At 39.9% G+C, this 22,440-nt stretch overlaps 1 protein-coding gene across 1 annotated transcript in view; it reads left to right on the forward strand.

Moving 5' to 3' along the window:
* Positions 1-22,440, forward strand: part of SKIC3 (SKI3 subunit of superkiller complex) — a 58,558-nt gene that overhangs the window by 17,756 nt on the left and 18,362 nt on the right. Inside the window, exons 11-29 of the mRNA XM_056848651.1 lie at positions 2,773-2,859; positions 2,947-3,050; positions 3,132-3,258; positions 4,072-4,251; positions 5,743-5,867; positions 7,977-8,230; positions 9,286-9,388; positions 9,943-10,119; positions 10,980-11,124; positions 11,247-11,325; positions 11,429-11,490; positions 11,574-11,630; positions 13,166-13,234; positions 14,357-14,431; positions 14,849-14,990; positions 15,884-15,977; positions 16,658-16,735; positions 19,191-19,315; positions 20,778-20,901. Coding sequence (XP_056704629.1) covers positions 2,773-2,859; positions 2,947-3,050; positions 3,132-3,258; positions 4,072-4,251; positions 5,743-5,867; positions 7,977-8,230; positions 9,286-9,388; positions 9,943-10,119; positions 10,980-11,124; positions 11,247-11,325; positions 11,429-11,490; positions 11,574-11,630; positions 13,166-13,234; positions 14,357-14,431; positions 14,849-14,990; positions 15,884-15,977; positions 16,658-16,735; positions 19,191-19,315; positions 20,778-20,901 — 2,207 coding nt within the window. The remainder of the gene's footprint in view (positions 1-2,772; positions 2,860-2,946; positions 3,051-3,131; positions 3,259-4,071; positions 4,252-5,742; positions 5,868-7,976; positions 8,231-9,285; positions 9,389-9,942; positions 10,120-10,979; positions 11,125-11,246; positions 11,326-11,428; positions 11,491-11,573; positions 11,631-13,165; positions 13,235-14,356; positions 14,432-14,848; positions 14,991-15,883; positions 15,978-16,657; positions 16,736-19,190; positions 19,316-20,777; positions 20,902-22,440) is intronic.

Below are 22,440 nucleotides of genomic sequence, written 5' to 3' on the forward strand. Positions count from 1 at the left end.
CCCCAAAATCTTTTCCAGGTATAAGTCTGGAATTACGTTGAAAGTGCCCTCCCCTGAAGCTGCCATTTTTTCCAGGGGAGCTGATCTATGTAGTCTGGAAATAAGCCAAATACCCATATTTACCAGTATGGGTATTCAATTTATTTTGGGTTTACTGAAAAAAATCGTGCCCAATAAACCCGAGCCTGAAATTTACCGATTTTTTTTTGCACAACCCTAGAGTATACCTTTGTATTAAGTTCAGATTTCCTTTTAAGCCAAGTTAGTTTTAAGAAACAACCACAAATGTAAACAATTTTTAAAAATTTAAGCACCCTGATACGGTAACTGAATAGCCTTCAGTGATGAATGTTTTGATTATTTTCTTCTATCTATTAATATGACCAGTGGAATGGCAGCTGTGATAATTAACCTGCTTTGGTTATATGCATGGAAGTATTGCCTTAACCTTGTGCTAGTTATAAGTATGGCTAATAATTACTGAGAAATTTGATGATGTAAGCTCTCAGGATGACCATTACTCTCAGAGTTGCTAATTTTTGTTTTTCTCTGAGTGACAACAAAGAGACAACATTAGAGGTATTATGTAGGAGGTTAGTATAAAAGGTGTTTCTTTATTGATGCAGTTCGGGCCGTTAAGTGCCTACACTCTTAGAAAGGACCCCTTCCTGAGAAGGGATATGTTATCTTATTCAGTGAGACACCACTAGACCGGAATCAACGGTTCCTAGAAACTTGTTATGGTTCCTAGAACATCTCTTGAACACGCCAATAAATTTATAATACTGGACAAGAGTAGAAGTATAATAAAAACATATTTATTTACATTATATAATATATGCTTTTGGTTTACAAAGCCTTGAAATATCATATAAGGCTAGACATCATTAGTCTTAAACATGTTTATGTAACAAAATGTAGCAAGTAATCATTCACAATCTCTATGCCTCCATAAAGGAGTATCTTGGTCAGAATATATTCATAAAGTATTCTTAGTGCAATGCACTTTCATTCAAAATATAAAGTTACAGAAATCCTGTCAAAATATGGTTAATTCTTTGGAAGAAGATTTGATTAGAAGCATCCTAACTTAAATCATTCAAAACATCATAATATTTCAGTACAGAAGACCCACTATACCTTGCTGTGTCATCTGTAGTCTTTTAAGCTCTATGAGAACATATGAAGTTATCCCAGAGTATCTGTATTTTCTGTCTTGAATCCTTTAAAGAATTCTATTAATATTCTTAACTTATGAAGAAGACCTGTGATCATCATTAAGATCAGGCATTGTCTATGTACATGCTATGCATATTCTTTTTAGTTTTAGACAGCAATGCTGAATATATAAATACTATGTGTTAGCTTAAAGCTGTTTAAAGTCTCTCTGGCTGTGCCTAATTGTAGAGAGTTTTGTATGTGAACCTATGGTTCAAATCTGCGTATGTGCTGTACAATGTATAAGCATTGTGCATGTCTCACAGAGTACAGAGAGTCTCCTTTTTCTTCAGGAACATCTCTGGTCTCTTGCTCTGAGGAGGTTCAGAAGTCCCTCTGTTAAGTAGAGGACTTTCTGATACTATCTCAGAGGTCTAGCTATTAGCCCTGTGTTCAGGATGCTCTTTATCATTGGTAAGCCAAATAGGTTTAGTTTGTAAGAATCCATAAATCCAATGGACTCTCAGTGTTCCAATATATGGAAAGATCACTGCACTTAGATTCCCATTCAAAGGATAGGAATTCTAAGGGTCTCTGTCTTCTAGGAATAGAGCAGTCTCACAAAAAGACTGTAAGTAAGATATGTTGAAATATCCAGATCTTGATACTTCCAAGATACCTCAAAGAACTGCTGTCCACGTAAGGATCAGAGTCTCAATGTTTTACATCTCAGGTCTCTGAGATGGCGAAATGTTACATCAGACAGCTGCAGTCTGCCAGCAATAACACTCTGAAGTACTGGCTGTACTGTAGCTGTATTTATACTGTTTCTAGACTCATTGAGAGTAAAGAGAGATTCTTTTTTCCCCACTGTTAGACAACTTTCTCATCCCACAGGAGGAATACTTTTTACATTCCCTCTGTCAGATATCATGACCAGTCAGTAATGTTTTAGTAGCAGCTGCTCAGCTCCCTACGTCCATATATGGGCTTCCTTTCCTTTCAGTCTAGATTGCTTAAAGTATAAACAATCATTTCTGAGTTTCAGGATCACATTATATACTTAATTTTTATACCATCTTCTTTGTTAGTACAATACACATTAAATGAGACCACTTAGAAATCTGTAGCACAATATTTAACTGTATAACTCAAAACACAATTATTGTTTACATTGTCACTTTGTGACTATTTGTCAGTAGCATGAGCAAGATTACAGAAAGCAAGGAAGCATAATATTTTTATCTTTGATAGGACTGCAGGAATCTTTAAGCTATTACTGCACTGAGAAGGGAAAAACTGTTCTGCCTTGGAGATTTCAGCTGACAGCTTACATTTAACGTTTTCTAGCAGATAGGGAATTCTGTCTGCCTGTTCTAAGAACATTCACATTACACAGGCTTTTCATTTCACAAACCTCTGCAGCTTTATAGTTCAGTTTGCAAGCTTTACCTATGGAACTTATATGGAATTAATTCTGCACATGTACACAAAATTCCATAAATATGTCAGAGACCGTGACATTAGCATCTCATGATATGTCTGTTGTTTGAATTTGAGGTTTGTTTGTTTTTTGAGTACTGAGATTTCACATAATGTGCCTTTTGTTTCTAGATTTTGGATATTAATAATGATCCTAAGCTTATAGCCCTTAAAGGACGGGCCTGTCTAAATAAAGGACTTGCTAATGAAGCTTTGAAGGTTAGTACAATTTCATTTGTCATGTAACCTTTGTTTAAAAAGATGACTTTTTTCCTGTATTAAATTGTAGAATTTCACACTTCATAGATAGCAGAAGAGCTTAAACTGGCACATCCTGACTTGGCAGAAGCCCACTATCTTGAAGGATTAATCTATTACACACAAAAGAACTACCACCAAGCAGAAACAAGGTAAAGCATATGTCTGTTTGGTGGGGGGGAGCAAAACTTTTTTACAAAACGATCACATTAATAAAAAACACCTTCTCTTAGTTTTCAGAGAGCTATTGAAAAAGAAGCTGAAGTAGCGGATTTTCATTTATCTCTGGGCCTCACTTACTGGTTTATGAGTGAAGAGACCAGAAGAGAGAAAACCAAAGCTCTCACTCAGTTTCTGAAGGTAAAAACATTTATTCAGTTTGTAACTCTTGTGGGTATAGGATCACCATGCACTGGCATTGTATCAAGGCATGGAGATGTTCTCTGTTGCACATCGCTGTAGTTAGTAGCTAATACTTCTGAGCCCTTCAGTTTTCAACCTAGCAGTGATCAACAACCGCATCACCCGGCATGCCAATCTAGGGCAGAATGAAGGACTAAGAGGTCAAGTCTTTTCTCTCATTCCCTTTCCTGCCCCCATAAGGATGAGGAATAGAGGCTGAAAGCTGCCTATCAGCACACTGCCTTTCTTGCAAAGGAGAAGTTTTGTTTTTGTTACATTTGCAGCGTTGGCTCCAGCTCTGGGGGACACTTGGACCAGATGCTTTCCATGGGCCCCTGCCATCAGCTCCCCTCCCTCAGGACCAGTGCCAGTTTCAGCAGTGGCTCCTGTTCCTCCTTGCCCTTGCTGCTGTCTGCTTGATTGCCCGAGAGCTGATAGTGGCTAGTATTGGTGCCTCTTCCCACCTATCTCCCGCTTGCTCATCTGTCATCTTCCACTGGGCAGTGGTAAGGATTGGGCCTACTAGGCCCAGTTTCCACACTATCACTCCACGCTAGCGTGCCTCACCTTGCAAGCCAGTCACGCAAGCAAGCCAGTGGCAATCGCAGAAAGGAACAGCGGCAGTTTCTGGGGTCAACAGGGGCTCTTTTCAGAGCACTGGGGCATCAGAAGTTGGCTGAGCAGGCTGACCCCAAACAGCCCTGAATGGCTGCATTCATCTAAGCTATTGGTATGCATATGAAAATGATGGCTTATTGTGTTTTTTTGTAGGCAGCAAAATTGGACAATTACCTGGGGAGTGCTTTCCACTACTTAGGCCAATACTACAGGGACATAGCTGGCGATAAAAACAGAGCTCTTGGCTGCTACAAAAAGGCTTTTGAGAAAGACAGAATGGATGGAGAAGCTGGAGCAGCTGTAGTAGACTTAAGCACGGAGCTGGGAGACTTGGTACTGTACATCTAATTTTGAATATTTTTATGTATTTGTAGTGATCAAAATAGTTGTAATGATATAGACAAAGCACAGAAATCTAGATAGCATATCTTTGGCTGTAATGCTCTTGGTAAGTAATCTACTCTTGGGCCTTACAAGGAAACAAATGAACATAATTTCTTGAAAGCTACGGTATCTTAATCTAATACTAACACCCAACCATCCCTTCCTAATCTTGCAGCCAACCATATGCCTTCTGGGCATAACAGTTCACTGTCTTTTATGACAATCTTTCCTTTAATATGTTCTATCTCTAGAAAAAGCAAACAAGCAACCTGAACAACTGGCAGAGGTGGTCCCACTTTGAAAGGGGCTTCACATGTGAGGTCCAGCCCTTGCTTTCTATTGCTGCCGTCCAAAGCAAATTTGAAAATAAACTAATATTAAGAGAATTCATTTCTGCTCTTCTCTCTGGCATCTCCATTTTCAGCCCATAGACGGATTGTTTGGCTAGAAATGGAGAGTAGAGCATTAGTATGCCTGCTTTGTTATACATTGCATTTGAAAAGGAGAAGATTTCTAAGTAAATATGTTTAGCAGTGATGGTTGTAAGAATTGGGGGCCTTTTGAGATCTTTTCCATGTCATGGCTGTATGGAAGCAAGAGAGGTGATACGCTGAAGCGCACTTAAGGCTCCCCAAAATAGCTTTGGGGCTACACATTCCCTTATACTGTATGCTACCCGCTTGCACTGTGTTAGATGAGAGCTTTATCTTGTTTGAGATCAGTTTACCTCTAAAGGTTAGTGGTGTTTTCCCATTATGTATAAGCAAATAATATTTGTGATGGTTTCTGGTGATATGAGGGTGTTTACAAACCAGACCTTATTAAACTTCCTCTGCAGGGGGTGGGGGACCCATTAAGATGGTCCGCCCCAAGGCGCCTGATGGCTCCCGACAGTTTTCTATCAGCTCTTGCCCTTCCTGGCTGATAAAAGCTGCCAGAGGGAACTGGCTGAGTATATAAGGGGAGTGGTAAATGCATCCTTGAGGACAGGAGTTGTGCCACCCATCCTCAAGGAGGCAGTGATTAGACCTGTATTAAAAAAAACCTTCCTAAGCCCTAGTGTAGGGGTGGGGAACCTTTTTCCGCCAAGGGCCATTTGGATATGTATAACATCATTCGCAGGCCATACAAAATTATCAACTTAAAATTAGCAACAGTCCCACAACACATGTACTGATCACCTTTCCTTTACCAGTGTGTAACCATAGCCATCCCCAGACATCTGAAATTTAGGGAGTAGTATTCCTCCTCAGAAGGATGTGGCTTCTTGTCCTTAACAAATGAAACTTAGTTCATCACCTCTGGTGGTGATTGGAGTCCATACAAAATCCCCATAATGACAGTGCTGTACCCAGAGGAATGCTGAGAAATTATATTTCAGTCATTTGGAGATACCTTAATTTTTTTATTCTCTTTTTGTCACATTCTCTTGTATGTTAGGAAACTGCCCTCGCCGTCTTGACAGAGGTGACAGAAAGAGCAAGTGCAGGGAGAGCCAAATGGGCCTGGCTCCGTCGCGGACTCCATTATCTGAGAGCTGGTCAGCATTCAGAAGCAGTGGCAGAGTAAGGACATTAATCATTGCTTTGATTGCTTTGATTGGTCTTCTGCAAAATGAAAGTTAAGCAAATGACCTTATAATGTCCATGTAGTTTTTTAAAAATTTGAGCAACTTAACGTCTTCTGTTTTTATGTCAGATGCTGGAATTTAATTCCTGCTTATTGTACGTATGGATTGCAGGGAGTAGAAGAGGGCTTATGCAACCTCCCCCCCCTTCCGCAGTGAGTTGCTAGCATGTATAGGATGATGCTACTGTTCCAACCATGCTGCAACATATCACAGCTATTAAGAAACCGCTGCAGCCATCCTGTATCTTACCAACAGCACCCTATTGTTGCCCTTTCCCTCTGACTCCTTCACACAGCTGAACTCTTGTTTGCATTTAGAGTGGGCCCTGGAAAAGGAAGGATGAAATGCAAATAGGCCTTGGCTATAATTTGCACATCCCCACTGAAATGCATAGTAACAGAGATTCTCTGCCAAAATTAACCACTAGCTAAATCTTAAAAATAAAATAAAAAACAAGCAGTTCAGCGTTTGTTTAAAACCAGCTACTCAAATCCTAAACTTAAAAAAAAAAACATAGCAGGTGGATCTCCATCTTTTCCTTTATGAACCAATTAGTTCCTCTAATTGTTGGTCCTCTGCTACAGTCCTCCCCTGCCCACGCCTCCTCTGTTGGAACTTCACAGGTGTGAAATGGTCTGACAAAGATAAGAAGGGTTCCTTCTTCATTGCTGTCCTTCAGAGAGAGGAGTGAGGCAGTGAACTAGAATTTGAGGTATAAGGTAGGGTCTTTAATTTTGGGAGGAGGGGGGATTAAGTAATACATGATTGTTGGGATTTTTTGTTTATGTTTTGATTGTTATTAGTATTATCAGGTGGTATCTTGTGAGGTACCTTGAACCCTTCAGAATGAAAGATGTGATACAAATATTTTAAGCAAATAATCTTGACTTTGTCCACAAATTGTCTAGAATAGAAACTATTCACAAAGTTAAAACTAGCACTTGATATTTTGGTGGGCTTTGAAAATGGCAATCTGAAAGATTCTTGGATGAAGGAATAGAGGGGATGCTTATTAAATTTGCAGATGATACTAAATTGGGAGGGGTAGCAAATACGGTAGAAGACAGAGCCAAGATGCAGGATGATCTTGACAGGCTGGAGAAATGGGCTAGAACTAATAAAATGCACTTCAACAAAGACAAATTTACAGTTCTGCATTTAGGTAGGAAAAATCAAATGCATAATTACAGGATGGGGGAGACTTGTTTGAGCAGTAGTGTGTGTGAAAAGGATCTTGGGGTCTTAGTAGACCAAGCAGTGAACATGAGTCAGCAGTGTGATGCTGTAACTAAAAAGGCAAATGCAGTCTTGGGCTGCATCAACAGAAGTATAGTGTACAGATCACGCGAAGTGATGGTATCGCTTTACTCTGCTCTGGTTAGACCTCAACTAGAGTACTGTGTTCAGTTTTGGACACCACAATTTAAGAAAGATGTAGACAAGCTGGAACGTGTCCAGAGAAGGGCAACAAGATGGTGAGGGGTCTGGAGACCAAGTCCTATGAGGAAAGGTTGAAGGAGCTGGGTATGTTTAGCCTGAAGAGGAGAAGACTGAGAGGGGATATGATAACCATGTTCAAGTACTTGAAGGGCTGTCATATAGAGGAGGGTGCAGAGTTGTTTCCTGTTGCTCAAGAAGGTCGGACCAGAACCAACGGTTTGAAATTAAATCAAAAGAGTTTCCAACAGAGCGGTTCCTCAGTGGAACAGGCTTCCTCGGGAGGTGGTAAGCTCTCCTTCCCTGGAGGTTTTTAAGAAGAGGTTAGATGGCCATCTGTCAGCAATGCTGATTCTGTGACCTTAGGCAGATGATGAGAGGGAGGGCATCTTGGCCATCTTCTGGTCACTAGGGATGTGGAGGGGGGAGGTAGTTGTGAATTTCCTGCATTGTGCAGGGGGTTGGACTTGATGACCCTGGTGGTCCCTTCCAACTCCATGATTCTATGATTCTAAACATAAAGTTTTGAAAAGCGTAACTAGAAGAGTTGAGACTCCTGGTTTTATTATGAATTTATTAACAGCCTATGTTTTCTCAATGTATGAAGTTTACAGGCAGCTCTACGAGCTGATCCAAAGGATTTCAACTGCTGGGAGTCTCTAGGAGAGGCGTATCTGAGCAGAGGGGGCTACACAACAGCACTAAAGTCCTTCCGAAAAGCTCGAGAACTGAATCCCAAGTCTATATATAGTATTTATAAAGCTGCAGCAATTGAGCAGATTTTAGGAAAATATAAAAATGCTATAGCAGAGTATCAGCATATCCTGGAGAAATCGAAAGATTATGTCCCTGCTCTGAAAGGTATGTATTTTTGTGGTAATCAGATACATGATATATTTGTCATTGCAGAATTATGCCTATAGTAACATAATTCCATGCTTGAACTCTAATCATTCTCCCCTTGAAACTGCATTTAAATGTAGCAAACTGCATTAGTTTTTATAGGCAATTGGCAGTCAGATGAATGGCTAGCTTATTTTTGAGACTTGAAGAGGAACATTGTGTTTAAATGTCCTATGATTCAGCTATGCATTAACTTCCTGCAGTCCTTAAATATGGGGTTTGGTTGCATAAATAGCTTTCAGAAATAATTTCTTCTGTGTATTGTAGCTAAATGGGGAAAAGCTGCAGCCTAAGAAGATGATTTGGTTGCTTACCAAATGCTTCCCTCCCCCTTACATATGTGCTTCATGGTGTACAGTATTCCCTTGTTGCCACCATTCCTTTTCCCATGTGCAAAAATTGACACATTGTTTGCAAAAGTCTGTATATGCAAGGCATAAAGTACACTGTGTCCTCTGCCTTGAATTGGGATAAAAATAAATAACTTCCTTTCCCAGTTTTTTACTGCATTCAGTAGTTTGGAATTATTTTGAAAGTATATGTAATGTTAAATCTACTAATATTACCATCACTTTCCAATTTGTACGTAAGAAATTAAAAAATATATATACAGTACCATCAATTGGAAATGTCTTTCCTGCAGAATGAAACATGGATTTCTTTTAATTCATTAGCAGCTGCGGGAGGCATATGCTTAACTTAAGGGGCTGGGTCCAAAGAACTATAAATTGAAGGAAAATACTTGCTATCACTGTTCCATGAACATATGCGCAAGAATGTGAACGCAGTGCTATTCTGTAGGACTATAATGCTGTCGCATCTGCAAGAGGTTGTACAATCTCTTTGTTCAAGTGGAAGGTTTGGATCGAGCTTCAGTTATTTTGGCATCGTTCTAGTGCAGATTGTAAAACAGGTCTTCAGTGAGTGCACGATGCCTTCCACACGTGGCAGGGCACTTCTGGATCCAATCTGTTACAACCTTACAACACACTAACAGTTTATTTTCTCTTCAGGTCTGGGAGAATGCTATCTCATGATGGCAAAGAATTCTCTTGCTGACTATCTGGATGGCAAAGCTCTGGACTACATAGAACAATCTCTTAGTTTTTTAGCACGGTTAGTATTTAAATATACACCTCATGTTGTCAATTTAAGGCGTGGTACATTTTTAATTATTCGCTTTCTTATTTTAATAAGCAAAATAGGTTTCGAATCCTTTCATAAAAATCTTGTAGAACAACTAATGCATTTGTTTCTGCAAATGATAGGTACACGTTGTTTCCCGTTCAGTTCAGTAATGGTAAATGAGTTGGTCGCCACACACAATCTGTTGCCCGAGCCACTGATACTTAAAGGAATGATGAATCTTCTGTGCATGTTGGAACTCTTGTGGATCTGATGATCAGAAATGCAGGCGGCAATCCAGGAAGAGTTGATCTCTCCTAAGTCTCGTTGCAACCTATATTGCCTGGCTACTAGTGACCGACTTGTTGAAGGATATAGAAGAAAGGGAGCATCACAGGCTTTTGTCCCTGCGTAGTATTTTGGTAGCATTTATGTGTGCAAAGAGATTTATTTAAATGTTAATTGGAAGGTTCCTGTTTTAGTGCTTTTCTGGAAAAGGTGTTGAGTAAACCCTGCTTATATGAAATGTTGCTTTTATTTTGTAGAGCAGCAAAGCATCGTCCGGAAGTCTCTTGCCTTTGGAAACTGCTTGGAGATGCTTGCAGTAGTGTGTGTGTAATTTCACCATCCAAAGTGAATGTGAGAGTTTTAGGATTCCTTATTGGTCAAAGTGTGGATAAATACGTGCTGAAGAAAAGTGATCTGCTCAGTCTGGGTGGAAGGTAATATATAGCCTATACCTTGGCCAACAGCTTTGCAGACTTGTCTGGCTGCCTTCTCCTGGTCGTTGTTACTGCTACTGGCAGGAGTGGTATCATCTGTAAACATGAAAAGGGATGGGAGTGTGGGAGTGCTTGGAAAACTTGCAGTGTTTCACTTGGAAGAGATGCTTCAAAATGCACCTTCCTCCAACAAAGTTCATAGAAATATAACACCACATCCCCATGCTTTGGAGAGATACCAATATCTTTGAACATCAGCAGCCGTTAGTTCAGTCCCCCCTCTAAAATTCAGATACATTCTCATGCCTAGCAGGCCTTGGAAGCACATTGGTTGAAAAAGTAATATAAACTTAAAGTTGTATGCATCAGCTGGCAAAGTTGCAGTCTGGAAAATCAACTGTGACAGTGCAGGACTTGAGTAAGCAGGTGCCAGAGTTCCAAAAGATGAATAAAAGGAAGACACATGTGCCAAAGGAAAGAAAGGTAAGACAAGACTAGGAAAGGAAAGTCGGGGTTATTACATCCTCCTACACAGTTGCAGATCATCTCAATGGCTATAATTGCCCATTTTATCAGTGCTTGTTTAGAATTTATGGTTTCACGGTTCTTGAGTAGTAGAGTTTTTGCAGATCCATGCTGTGATCCATTGTATGTGCAAGTCTCTAATTACTTCCCACTGAACCACATTTCAATATAATGCTTGTATGCTCTCCCATATTGTTTAAGTCATTTGACTTCAGAAACAGGAGGCTATAAACAGAGCAGCCTTTTGAAATCATCCTCAGATTAACGTGTTCACTGTCATCCCAATCCATTTTGCTAATCTGAATGACTTGCTTTGTATTATCATGCTATGTTAGGTGTTATGCCAGAGGGTTGAAACTGATGTCCTCACCGAACATGTGGTGTGATCTTGGGATAAATTACTACCATCAAGCGCAGCACCTTACAGCAGCGGGCAGCAACAAGAGCGAGATCAGCGAACTGTTAGAAAAATCTGTACAGGTGATTTTTTAAAAAGCTCTTCAGCAGTCTCTCTTTTTTTTTACAAATAAATGCATTGTTAAGCTCAAATAAGAATTTGACACCTGTAGAATTACACCACTGCATTGCTCTGTCTTTTCCAGTGTCTTAAAAAAGCTGTGAGACTAGAAAGTAAAAATCGTCTTTACTGGAATGCCTTGGGTGTGGTGGCCTCTTGCAAAGGTATATCTCAAAGTGATCCTTTTGAATGTTGTCCTTCTGTTTCAATGTTAAGAGCTGTAATGGGTGTTGCAGATGACGTGACACTTAAATCTGTCTCTTTCAGGTGTTGGAAACTATGCCCTTGCCCAACATGCTTTCATTAAATCTGTTCAAGCTGAGCAAATTGTAAGTGGTTTAGATAACTGCATCTGTTTCAAATGAGACTTCAGGAATATTTCATTTATGTCTGTAACCTTTCTTTTGTCTAGAATGTTGTTGCCTGGACCAATTTAGGAGTCTTGTACTTAACAAGTGGCAACATACAGGTAGACCATTTTTTTTCTGTGCTATCTTTCTCAAAAACAGCAATATGATTTCAACAGCTATCGACCAGTGTTTGAATTTTTGCTAACTTCGTTGTTGCCATCATCCTGTGACAAATTCACTCTGCATGCCTGTGAAATGAAGGGGCCAATGGTATAAAACTTATTTGAGAGAAGTTGTTCCCTTGTTAATTGTTGTTGCTTCTCCTCTTTGGTGGAAACAGGTATTAGTTTCTGGCCGTCACATTTCAAGAGAAGATTATTTGAGGGCTCTTAGTTCTCTTTACATTATGTGGCACTTAAAAACACAGTTGGTTTTTTAACCAGACTATTCCTGTCAGAAGGCACCATCTTTGATAATGTTAATTTTTGCCATTGTTCAAACCATATCTTTAAAAGCTATAATCAGTCCACAACATTTGACTAGGAACAGACCAAAATGGTATGGTCTAATGCTCTGTCCTAAAGCCGGATCACCACTTCCTGCACTGGCTGATTTACATGTAAGCCAGGGTAGTACATCACATGCAAAAAGGTAAGAGGCTTTCAAAGCAAAAAATTCCCAAACACAATATGGCAGCCTAGTGATTTAGATAGTTGCTTTATTTGCAAACAAAGCCTACCCCATTATGTGGACAAGTGGCAGGTAACCATTATTCTGTCCAACCCTCCCGATTAGTGATGGACAAACTCCCACATTTTCCTTAGGATTACGCTCAAACCAGCAGAGCTGTTTGCTGATAGACATAAGTACACCTCACTCCCTACTTGCCAGCCAGCCAGCTTGATGCTGCCAGCCATTGCTGGGCTTCTGACAACTGGTACTGCCAGATTACCTCGTCTTCAGATGCTTCTTTCTACCTCAGCCTGCCTTGAGCTTTTGGGGGGGGCAACTCTGCCAGGTTGTTCCTGGACAGCTGGACCACTTTTATTTTTTATTTTTTTTAAATAATTATTTTTTATTTATACTTATAAGATTATACAACTAAACACAATACATACACACACAGTCTAACATAAATACCTAACAAAAAATCAAGTGTGCCTCATTTAACTCTGTGTCTTGTATCTGTTAGCATTTCTTCTAGTTTATCCTTACAATAGAACTGTATATGTAGATATACTTATTAGTACTTATTGGTAACTAAAAGACGTTCACAGTATCACCTACATGAAATGCTTAGACCGCTGGCCAACTTTTCTGCCTGCTGCATAAGACATATCCGTGGCTTGGGAAGGGTCCCAGCAGGTGCTGGGGCTGTTGCCATGGGGTGAGGTTTGGTTGCTGCAAACGCCTGTGAGTAGGGGGTAAAAAAATAAGCTTCCGTATCAAGCCTATTTGATTAACCAGCAATCTCCGTTCTCTAGGAGTACTTAAATAACAAAGCTTTTACTGTAGTTTGATAATCACAGCCTGCTTTACTTGTCAGGTTGGAGCATGAGAAGGAACAGTTATTTTTATCTTGCGTAACTATTAAGTCACATCCTTAGCCACCAAAGTTCTGCCGATGCGTTAAAGGTTTTGTGTTTTCTTGCAGCAAGCGCACGAAGCCTTCAAAATAGCCCAGTCCCTCGAGCCCTCTTATCTGACATGTTGGATTGGGCAGGTAAGATCTGAACTAACCTCTTTCAGACTTGGATTTTCGTCCCTACAGGATTGGACAGCCCCTGACCAGCATTAAGTTTCTATTAAAATGCATTGCTGTTCTAGAAAATCCTAAGCAGAGTTCTACCTTTCTAAACCCATTGACTTCAGTTCTGCTTAGGACGCCACTTTAAAGCATATAAGCACAGGGTTGCTTAAAACCTTGGCCTTCAAAAAAACACAGCTATTCAGTTTTTTCCTCTGTTCCTTCTCTTTTTCCATGCAATTTCTATAAACTCTAGTTTGTTGCAATCACCACCTTTTCTTGTAGCCATCTCTCTTTAAACACTGAAGCCTTCAAAATGACTGAATTTAGTGCTGTTTTCATGTCATGGTGAGCCGCTTTCAGAGTAGAGGCAGCCTTATGCAGTGCGGAGTTAAGCTTGCAGTATTCGTATTCAACTCACATGCAATCCAGTACTATCAGTTTGCTTAGCTGTGGTGGCGCAAAGAGTCGTGCACCACTCAAATTAAAGCAGAATATGTCAGGGGTAGATGAAAACTAGAGAGCCAGCATGGTGTAGTGGTTCAGAGTGGAGGACTCTAATCTGTTGAATGGGGTTCAATCCCCCACTCTTCTGCATGAAGTCTGCTGGGTGAACTTGGGCCAGTCACAGTTCTCTCCCAACTTTCTCAGCCCACACAGAGGCAGGCAGTGGCAAATCACCTCTGAACATCTCTTGCTTTGAAAACCCTACAGGGTCACCATAAGTCAGCTGTGACTTGACGGTACACCCCCCCTTCCCCCGAGGAAACCTCCTATGCATCCTCTTATTCCAAGGAAATCTTCTTGCCCCATCAGAGCTAAAAAGCTGGGGAGCTACCCAGTGTAGTGATGATTCCAATTCTTTGCCAGTTCTTCTGCATCCGAATTCTGAATGCCCGGAGTACCAGTCTGTGGGATTGGGTTGTTGGCTTTATGGGTATCAGTGAAACTAATTGGGGTTGAAACCAAGCTTTGACATACTTGAACTTAACAACTGATGGTGTCTAAACAGCACATAGTGAGAAGAAACTAGGCTATGGACAAGTGAAACTTGTATCATAAATCAAGGAGGTTTGTTGTGCTTTGCTTTTTTAACAGGCTCTCATCGCAGAAACGGTAGGTAGCTACGAAACCATGGACCTCTTCAGGCACACCACTGAACTCAGCATGCATGTAAGTACTTATCACTATTGTTAAGTTGCAAGTTGGATACAACCCCAAAAGCCCCATGTTCTCACTGTCATCTTATTAGGTAAATTCTATGGATCTTCTCAAATACGACTGCTGTATTTAGTTCGATCAGACGAGGCAGCTGTTTAGATGACATCCAAATATGAATTAGCCAAAATGCTGGCATTTTTAATGAGTAGCAGTTGGCCCTGTGTCCTTTTTTCAGGAGCCACTGTTGTTACAAACCTTTTATAAAAGTGGTAAACAAAATAATGTTTGTTTGTTTTTAAAGCATAGCTAGCAACATTGTTGATTCAAGTGTGTTGTAAACACTGGAGGACTATGTGCTTACACTAGGGTTTAAAACGTTTAAGGTTTCTTAGTTATACAGATATTGACTATATTTTTCTTTTCAATAAGACCGAAGGGGCAAAAGGCTACTCCCACTGGGTATGCTCAACCCTACAAGATAAAACCAACAGAAACACTGAATTGTATAGGTACAATATTCTTCAGATGAACGCGATTGTTGCAGCACAAGTCGCTTTGACCAAATACACAGGTAACTTACAACTATTCGGTCTACTTCTATTGCTTTCAGTAACCGTTCCATATGTTTTGTTTGCATTCTCATGAAAATATGAGAGAGTTCAGTTCCTCAGAATTATAAGAAGGAGCAGGATAGAAGTTTATATCTAAAGATGCATTTTCTCCCTCTGCCAGTATTAGAATTTGGGATCACCCCATGAAATTGATCAACTGTACATTCAGAACGGATGCACAATACTGTCTCACTATTCGCTACCACAAAATGTAGTTAGATCCACTGTCCTTGGAGGCTTTAAAAGAGTTAGAGCTACTCATGGGGGATAAGTCTGTCAATGGCTGTTAGTGGATACTCCCTGTTCAGAAGAAGCATGCCTCTGAACATTACAGGTGAAAGGCAGACAATAGGGCAGGGCTCTGCACTCATGCCTGACTTACAGGCATTCTAGATGTGTCCAGCTGCCCACTATTTGGAAAGGTGGTGCTAGGTTAAGAGGACTTGTAGGGTTCTTATGTTCTGCAGTGTAAAAGAACAATGGTCTTGAAACAAGTGTGCCACAGGTTAAGTCCAAAATCGATATTTTAAATGACTCCCTCACACCATTACACTCTGTAGAGCGGCACTCTCACTATATAGAGTGTAGTGGTTTGAGGGAGACATTCACTGGAAGGTCCAAAGGCCCTTGAAATGTTTTCATGATTCAGTTAATAAAGGGTATATTTTAACAGCATTTCTTGTGGTTTTGTTTAATGCTTCACAATAATTTGAGATACAGGAACAATTGCAGCTGATACAAATTACACCACCAATACCCACACATGGTAACCCAGCATACACTTGTAGAGCTATAATTCAACTTTCTTTACCTTGCTTAATCTAATGGTTTTTTCCCTCTACTATACATGCAGAAAGAATCCAGAATGATGCATGTGCCTTCACAATGCTTGGTTATTTAAATGAATATCTCCAACTGAAAAAACAGGCAGCAAATGCATACCAAAGGTAAACTAGGTTAAACAGGTAATAAAGAAACAACCTCATTCTAAATATTTATCTGGTTTTGTCCGCTAGTACCACATGCACACTCAAGCAATCTACATTAGTTTAAAATATCTTTTTATTGGTTTGACCTGGTACAGTACAGATTGCTAAAATGGTCACAGCAAAATAATTTTTAAAAGTCTGTACTTAAACAGGCTTAGACTGGAAACGGCTTCAGTCAAAGAAGGCTTTGTCAGAGACAGTGGAAAAAATGCAGCAAAATTACATTTGTCCCTTTTTTTGCCGTCATCTCACAGCTTACTTATGGTGACCCCGTAGGTTTTCAAGGCAAGAGACATTCAGAGGTGGTTTTGCCTTTGCCTGCCTCCCTGTCACGCCCCTGGTATTTCTTGGAAGTCTCCCATCCAAATACTTGGGCTGAGAGTGTGTGACTGGCCCAAGGTCACCCAGCACGTTTCCATGGCAGAGCGGGGGTTCAAACCTGGGTTTCCCAGATCCTAGTCCAGCACTTCAATCACTACACCATGCTGGCTGTCCTTTGCCCTGTCCAATTTCAAAACTCAACCCCTAGTGCTTATAACTGAGATGACCAGTTCTCAAAGAAATGTTTGTAAATACATTTTACAGAACAGAAATAGCCACTGAGCTGTTAACAATCTTATTTCTTATCCCCTTTTCAGAGCAGTTATATTGCTGAAGAATTCTGAAGATAAGGATAAGTACAATACAGCAATGAGAAATTATGGTAGATCGCTGTGGTAAGTGTGCTTCTTTTTAGATGAGTCATTTTAATCTTTATTTAAAATGGTATTAACTATATCACTTTCTAGAATTTTTTTCTTACACTTCCATTAAATTTGCAACAAAGGATTGCTCAATTGGCACTAATATAATTGTTGCAATTTTCTGCTCCCCTCCCCCATACAAGTAGACAGTGGATCGTCTTGCTGTAAATGATGGCAAATACTACTTGATTTCACGGATTATTTTACTGTTTAATAGCCAAGATTTAAAAAAACAAACCCAAAACTATTTGAGGCATGCCTAAGGGCTTGGGGAAACACAGTGGGACATTTTCTTTTCTCTTTTGATACCCCTTCCCCAATGCCATAATACGAACGGGTTTTGCAAATTCCGTTCCAAAAGCAGTTTTCCAAGTGATATCTGTATGGGTGGGGAAGAGAGTAGAAGGGGGCATTTGAACCCATGCCTTTCCAGCCCTGGTCCATTACTCTCTCTGTGATACCACACGTAGCTGAACAGCTGTGTTCAAAGCACTAATGCGTGGAAAGAACAAATTACAAAGTTCTTTGGGATCTCAGCCTGTGTGCAGAATTTAAGTTGTTGAATGGCAACTATATGACTCTGATGTAAATGGGAGTTTAGAGGTAACAACATTTTTTAACCTTCGTTCATTGTATATTGTAGTTGCAGAATGTGGCTTTTAAATCTCATAGATGATGGATACATATGAAACATCACTTATTTTTGAAATAAATTTTAAAGTTTAGAGCAGTCCCTAAACTAGTCAACCCAAATGGCTCAGGGCTTTTAAAATCAAAGTCAGCATCTTAAATGATACTTCAAAGTGACTGAAAAACAGGAATCTAACATAGTCCTTAGGGGCTTAGAATGAAACTGTTCAGCTATCTTGATAGCGAGGTTAGTGTTGGGCTATGACTGGGGAGGGAGCTTCAAAGGTTGAGCTAGAAACTGTAAACTATAACAAAACAAATGATAAGGATGGAAACGATCTCCAGATAAATAGGAATTAGCATCAGTAGGCTTTCTATTGACATCGGTTTTCAAGGTAGCACCCATTCTTCTAATTTCCACATCCAGAAAATACACTTTGGATTTGTCAAAGGTCATTTCAAATTTGATTGTGCTGCGTATACTGTTGATGAATAGGTCAAAATTAATAAGAGATTCCTTCAGTGCGTTCCTGAGGTTAGGGGCTGAAAGTTCTCTGAGGGTGTCGTGACTCTACTGCCAGCATAAGTGGCCTCTTATCATGGAATAAGATACACTTACGCTGGCAGTGGGGGCCGTTCCATCAGTGCCTGGGTGCCACAGAGCTGCATGCCGCTCCTCCAGTGCCACAGTCTCTCTGGGACCTAAATCCTGGAAGAGAAATGCACTGCTGGCATGGGGGGTGGGGCTTTCCCAGGGCATTCCTGGGGGCGGAGCTGATGGCAGTCAGCTTCCAAAGCCCCTCCAGCCCAGGAACGCAACAGTGTTTTTCCTGGTGCAGCATCGATGTTTTCAATGGGGCTATTTTCCCCATTTTCTGTTTTTTTCTTTTGTAAAAGGCATTTTTAAGTCTTGCAGCGGCTGGGAAAGTTCTTTGGAGGTGCTGCAGCGGCACCTTGGCCACGCCATCCCCGGTTGCTGCAAGGTTCAGGAATGAGCTCATTGGTTCCCTCCCAAATAAAAAAAAATCATCAAGGAATCTTGTAAAAGGCAATATATTTTCTGTAGATGTTATTGTCTTGGAGGATGTATGTGTTCTTCAATTGATTCATGAACAAATTGGCCACTGAGGAAGGTCTATTCAGGCCAAAACACGTATGGTCCAGTATTGGTCATTTATGTATATCAACTGTGTATAAGAATTTTGTAACTGATAATTTTATATGTAGCCTGTAATACATGCCTTGTGTTTTTAACAATTCTATAGTATACACCTTGTAGTAAATATAATTATTGTGTTATAGTTTATAGCTCAAATTTTTAAGCTCCCTCTACTTATCTGGTTGAGTTTCCCCCCCCCCCTTTCTATGGCTGGGGAGACCTGGGTTCAAATCCCCACTCAGCCATTAAGCTCACTGGGTGATTTTTGGACCGCTCTCAGTCCAACCTGCTTTCCAGGGTGGTTATGAGGGAGAAAACTTTACTGACCTGTTTTCTAAGGCAGTTTTGAAAATTGGATTGATGAGCCACATTTTACAACATTTATGAACTTGCATATGATGAATAAAATCATGCTCTTGGCACAGTAGATTTTCTTCAGATAAACTATTAAATCATGGTAAAGTTAGCAGGCTCCACATTGAAAACAATGGCAAAGTTACCATTTATTTATGGAACTGGTTTTCACATAATTATTTGAAAGTTGCATTATATAATTAGGCACTTACTCAGTGTTTTGAAATGTACACAAAGTTGAATTATTTAGACTTTCATTGGGTTTTGTTCTTTCCTTCTTACAAGTGCTCTAGGTCATTTTGTTGATGCCATCCAGGCTTATTTGTCAACGCTTCTCACCGAATTTGATGATATTGTAGGAATTGCTCAAGCATACTTCAAAAAAGGCCTTTTCCAAGAAAGTCGAAATGGTAAGTGTTTCAGAAGGCTGTGTATGAATTTGTGAAAATGTACAGAATGAAAGGCATCTAGGCATATAGGGAAATTTGCCTTGTAAATTTAGCTGTTATATATACCAAGCTAAAAAACATTGTTAAACTTCTATAACTTGATAATACAAGTATTAGAAAAATAAGAAGACACAAATAAATTTACATAAATACGTATTACTTTTTTGTAATTTGAGATATATTAAACATGACAACAATAAAGTGGACATTGATACAATATTAAGATGCCAGGAGACTAAGTACATCCATATTTTAATACATTATATCCACATGGCCATAACACTGCTTTGGATATGACTTGCTTCTTATAAACACTATATTTTTAAGAGTCTGTACCAGATGCATGCAATTAACATTCCAACCTTGAGAGGAAACAGTCAAGAACTCAGTAATGTCTTCATTCCTTAACCAATGTGAGAGCAGGTCACTGAACAGCTAGAGTGTAAGTAATATGTATTTATGTAAATATATATTTGTGTCTTCTTCTTTTTCTAATACTTGTATTATCAAGTTATAGAAGAAGTTTAACAATTGGTTCTTGTAGGTTATCCGGGCTGTGTAACCGTGGTCCAAGACCACGGTTACACAGCCCGGATAACCTACAAGAACCAATGAACTCTGACCGTGAAAGCCTTCGACAATATTTTGAAGTTTAACAATGTTTTTTAGCTTGGTATATGTAACAGCTAAATGTACAAGGCAAATTTCCCTATATGCATAGATGCCTTTCATTCTGTACATTTGTACTATTTTGTCATTATTATTATTATTATTATTTCATAATTATAGTGGTTCCTGAAGAAAGCCGAAATAGGCCGAAACAGGGTGACAACCGGACCCTTGTCAAGCAAGGACCGCACCCCAATATATATACAGGGGAAGAACGGAACCTCAAAGTTACGGACATTAAGAGCCACTTACGCAAGACGTCAACGTCTGCTATTCTACGTTGTGCTGTATTGTTCAATTCACCGTCAGGGTTAATGGTCCAAAATATCTGTAACTCTGTGCCTTATTTTGGGACAACAATGTATGTTCCCAACAACATGATATGAATGTCAATATCATTTTTGTTTATTCTATGGTTGCTATTTATGCACATTAATATATTATCGGCTTTACAAAACTGCTGGTCTATTTCTGCTAATTCCATACAGCAGGCTAACATTTTGTTTACTAACCTCCAGGTACTAGCTGGAGATTTCCTGCTATTACAGCTGATCTCCAGCCGATAGAGATCAGTTCACCTGGAGAAAATGGTTGCTTTGGCTATTGGACTCTATGGCATTGAAGCCCCTCCCCAAACCCCAACCTCCTCAGGCTCCGCTGAGGAGCCTCCTGCTGGTAGTGAAGAGGGACCTGGCAACCCTACCGGGAACACTAATCTCTTGTTCTTTTGAATTTGTAACTTTTTTTTTACCAGCTTATGAAAGAGTGCTCTCCCTTGCCGACTGTGAGCAAGATAAAGCATGTATCCTAACAGCTCTTGCAATAATGGAATACAAGCAGAATCAGGTGGATGCTGCAAAGACCCTCTTGTTTAAGTGGTATGTAATAGTTAACTGTGTTTATCTAACTCCATGATTAAAGTACTTTTTTAAATTCTTTTTAATTCTTTCAAAATATTCTGTAAACTGCTAGGGCCTGCAGATGCTTAATTTTCTAAGATATCCTGTTGCACTTTTAATTGTTGTAGGTCCGCCTGCTGTTCTGGGGAATCCATTAGTGCCTGTGATAGCTCATTTCACACTTCATTCCACCTTATGCTTTTAAAATTTCTGTTCGTGTTTGTTGAAGTTCTAATTGCTTTAAAAATTATTCTAGTACTCTCCAGTGTCAACATTTGTTTACTTTATTGCATGGGTGCCCGTGCAGTTCTTTTTTTAAAGGGGTGGTGGTGAAATTTCTCTGATCTTCTCACTCCTAGTTGATTTGGGTCATTCAAGAGCAGACGAGAAAGTGACTTTGCAAGCGTTTTCACTCCTGCTCTGGAACAACAACTTCTGCAGTGTAAACCAGTGGTTCCCAAACTTTTCGGGCCACCGCCCCCTTGATTCTAACTCCAGTGCCCCCTACCCTATCCTATAAAAAGCATTATTCAAAATAGGGGGTTGCATGACTCACTAAAGAAAATAATAATAATAATAAAATTTCAAAACAGTAACAATTAATTGCACATCTATTCAAAATAAAATTAAAACTTTTTAGTTGAAATTTATTCAACAAAACTGATGAATTTGATCCAGTGGTACCAGCTGTTCAAAGTCTGGGAAAAAATTCTGATAGTTTCCACCAAATTTGCCAGCATGGTGCCATAGCTTGATCTATTGTAAATTAGTGAACCACACAGTTTAAGGGGCCCACCTGTAGCGCCCCCCACCCGCTGCCCTCTTGTCTCTTAGTGCCCCCCTAGGTAATCCCACTGCCTCCCAGGGGGTGGTACTGCCCACTTTAGGAACCACTGGTGTAAACTGACCTCCTCAAACTAAGTGCAGGGCTAAGGGAGACCCTCTCCTCTTAAGCATTGACAGTTGTTTCAGGGTTGCTTCTAGTATGGTGTTACTGCAATGGTAGCTCTATCGAGAAAGGCACTGCCCTCACGCCTAAAACAAAGCTTTTAGAGATGAACAGCTTTTTAAGAACGACTTTGAAGTTTTAATTTCTTTGGTCATTCTGAGATGTGCCTATTCCATAGCTGCAAGTGCCAGCCTGGTGCGCATGGCTCCATGAGCACTGAGCGCCTACTTCGGAACAGAGGGCGTGGCCTTCTGATAGTGCTGTTAATTGTTTAACATAGGGGAGAATGGTGGATGCCTTAATGGTGGATTAAAGTATCCTCGCAAATGTGGCCACACTTGCCGGTTATTATTATGTATGTCACAAGTTTCCTAAATTGTTCATCAGCTTTTTTCCTCTCCCAGAGGAATGGATAACCTGATAAAGGAAAATATGAATGTTAATCGTGGCTGCACTGTTCCTATTTTAACCATCCGTTGGAACAGAGCACATCCCACACAATATTAGTCACTTATTTTACAAGAATGATGGTAAACTACTTTGGAAACTACATCACTGTAACAAAAGCA

The sequence above is a fragment of the Euleptes europaea genome, chromosome 4 (assembly GCF_029931775.1).
Source record: "Euleptes europaea isolate rEulEur1 chromosome 4, rEulEur1.hap1, whole genome shotgun sequence".
Lineage (NCBI taxonomy): Eukaryota > Metazoa > Chordata > Lepidosauria > Squamata > Sphaerodactylidae > Euleptes > Euleptes europaea.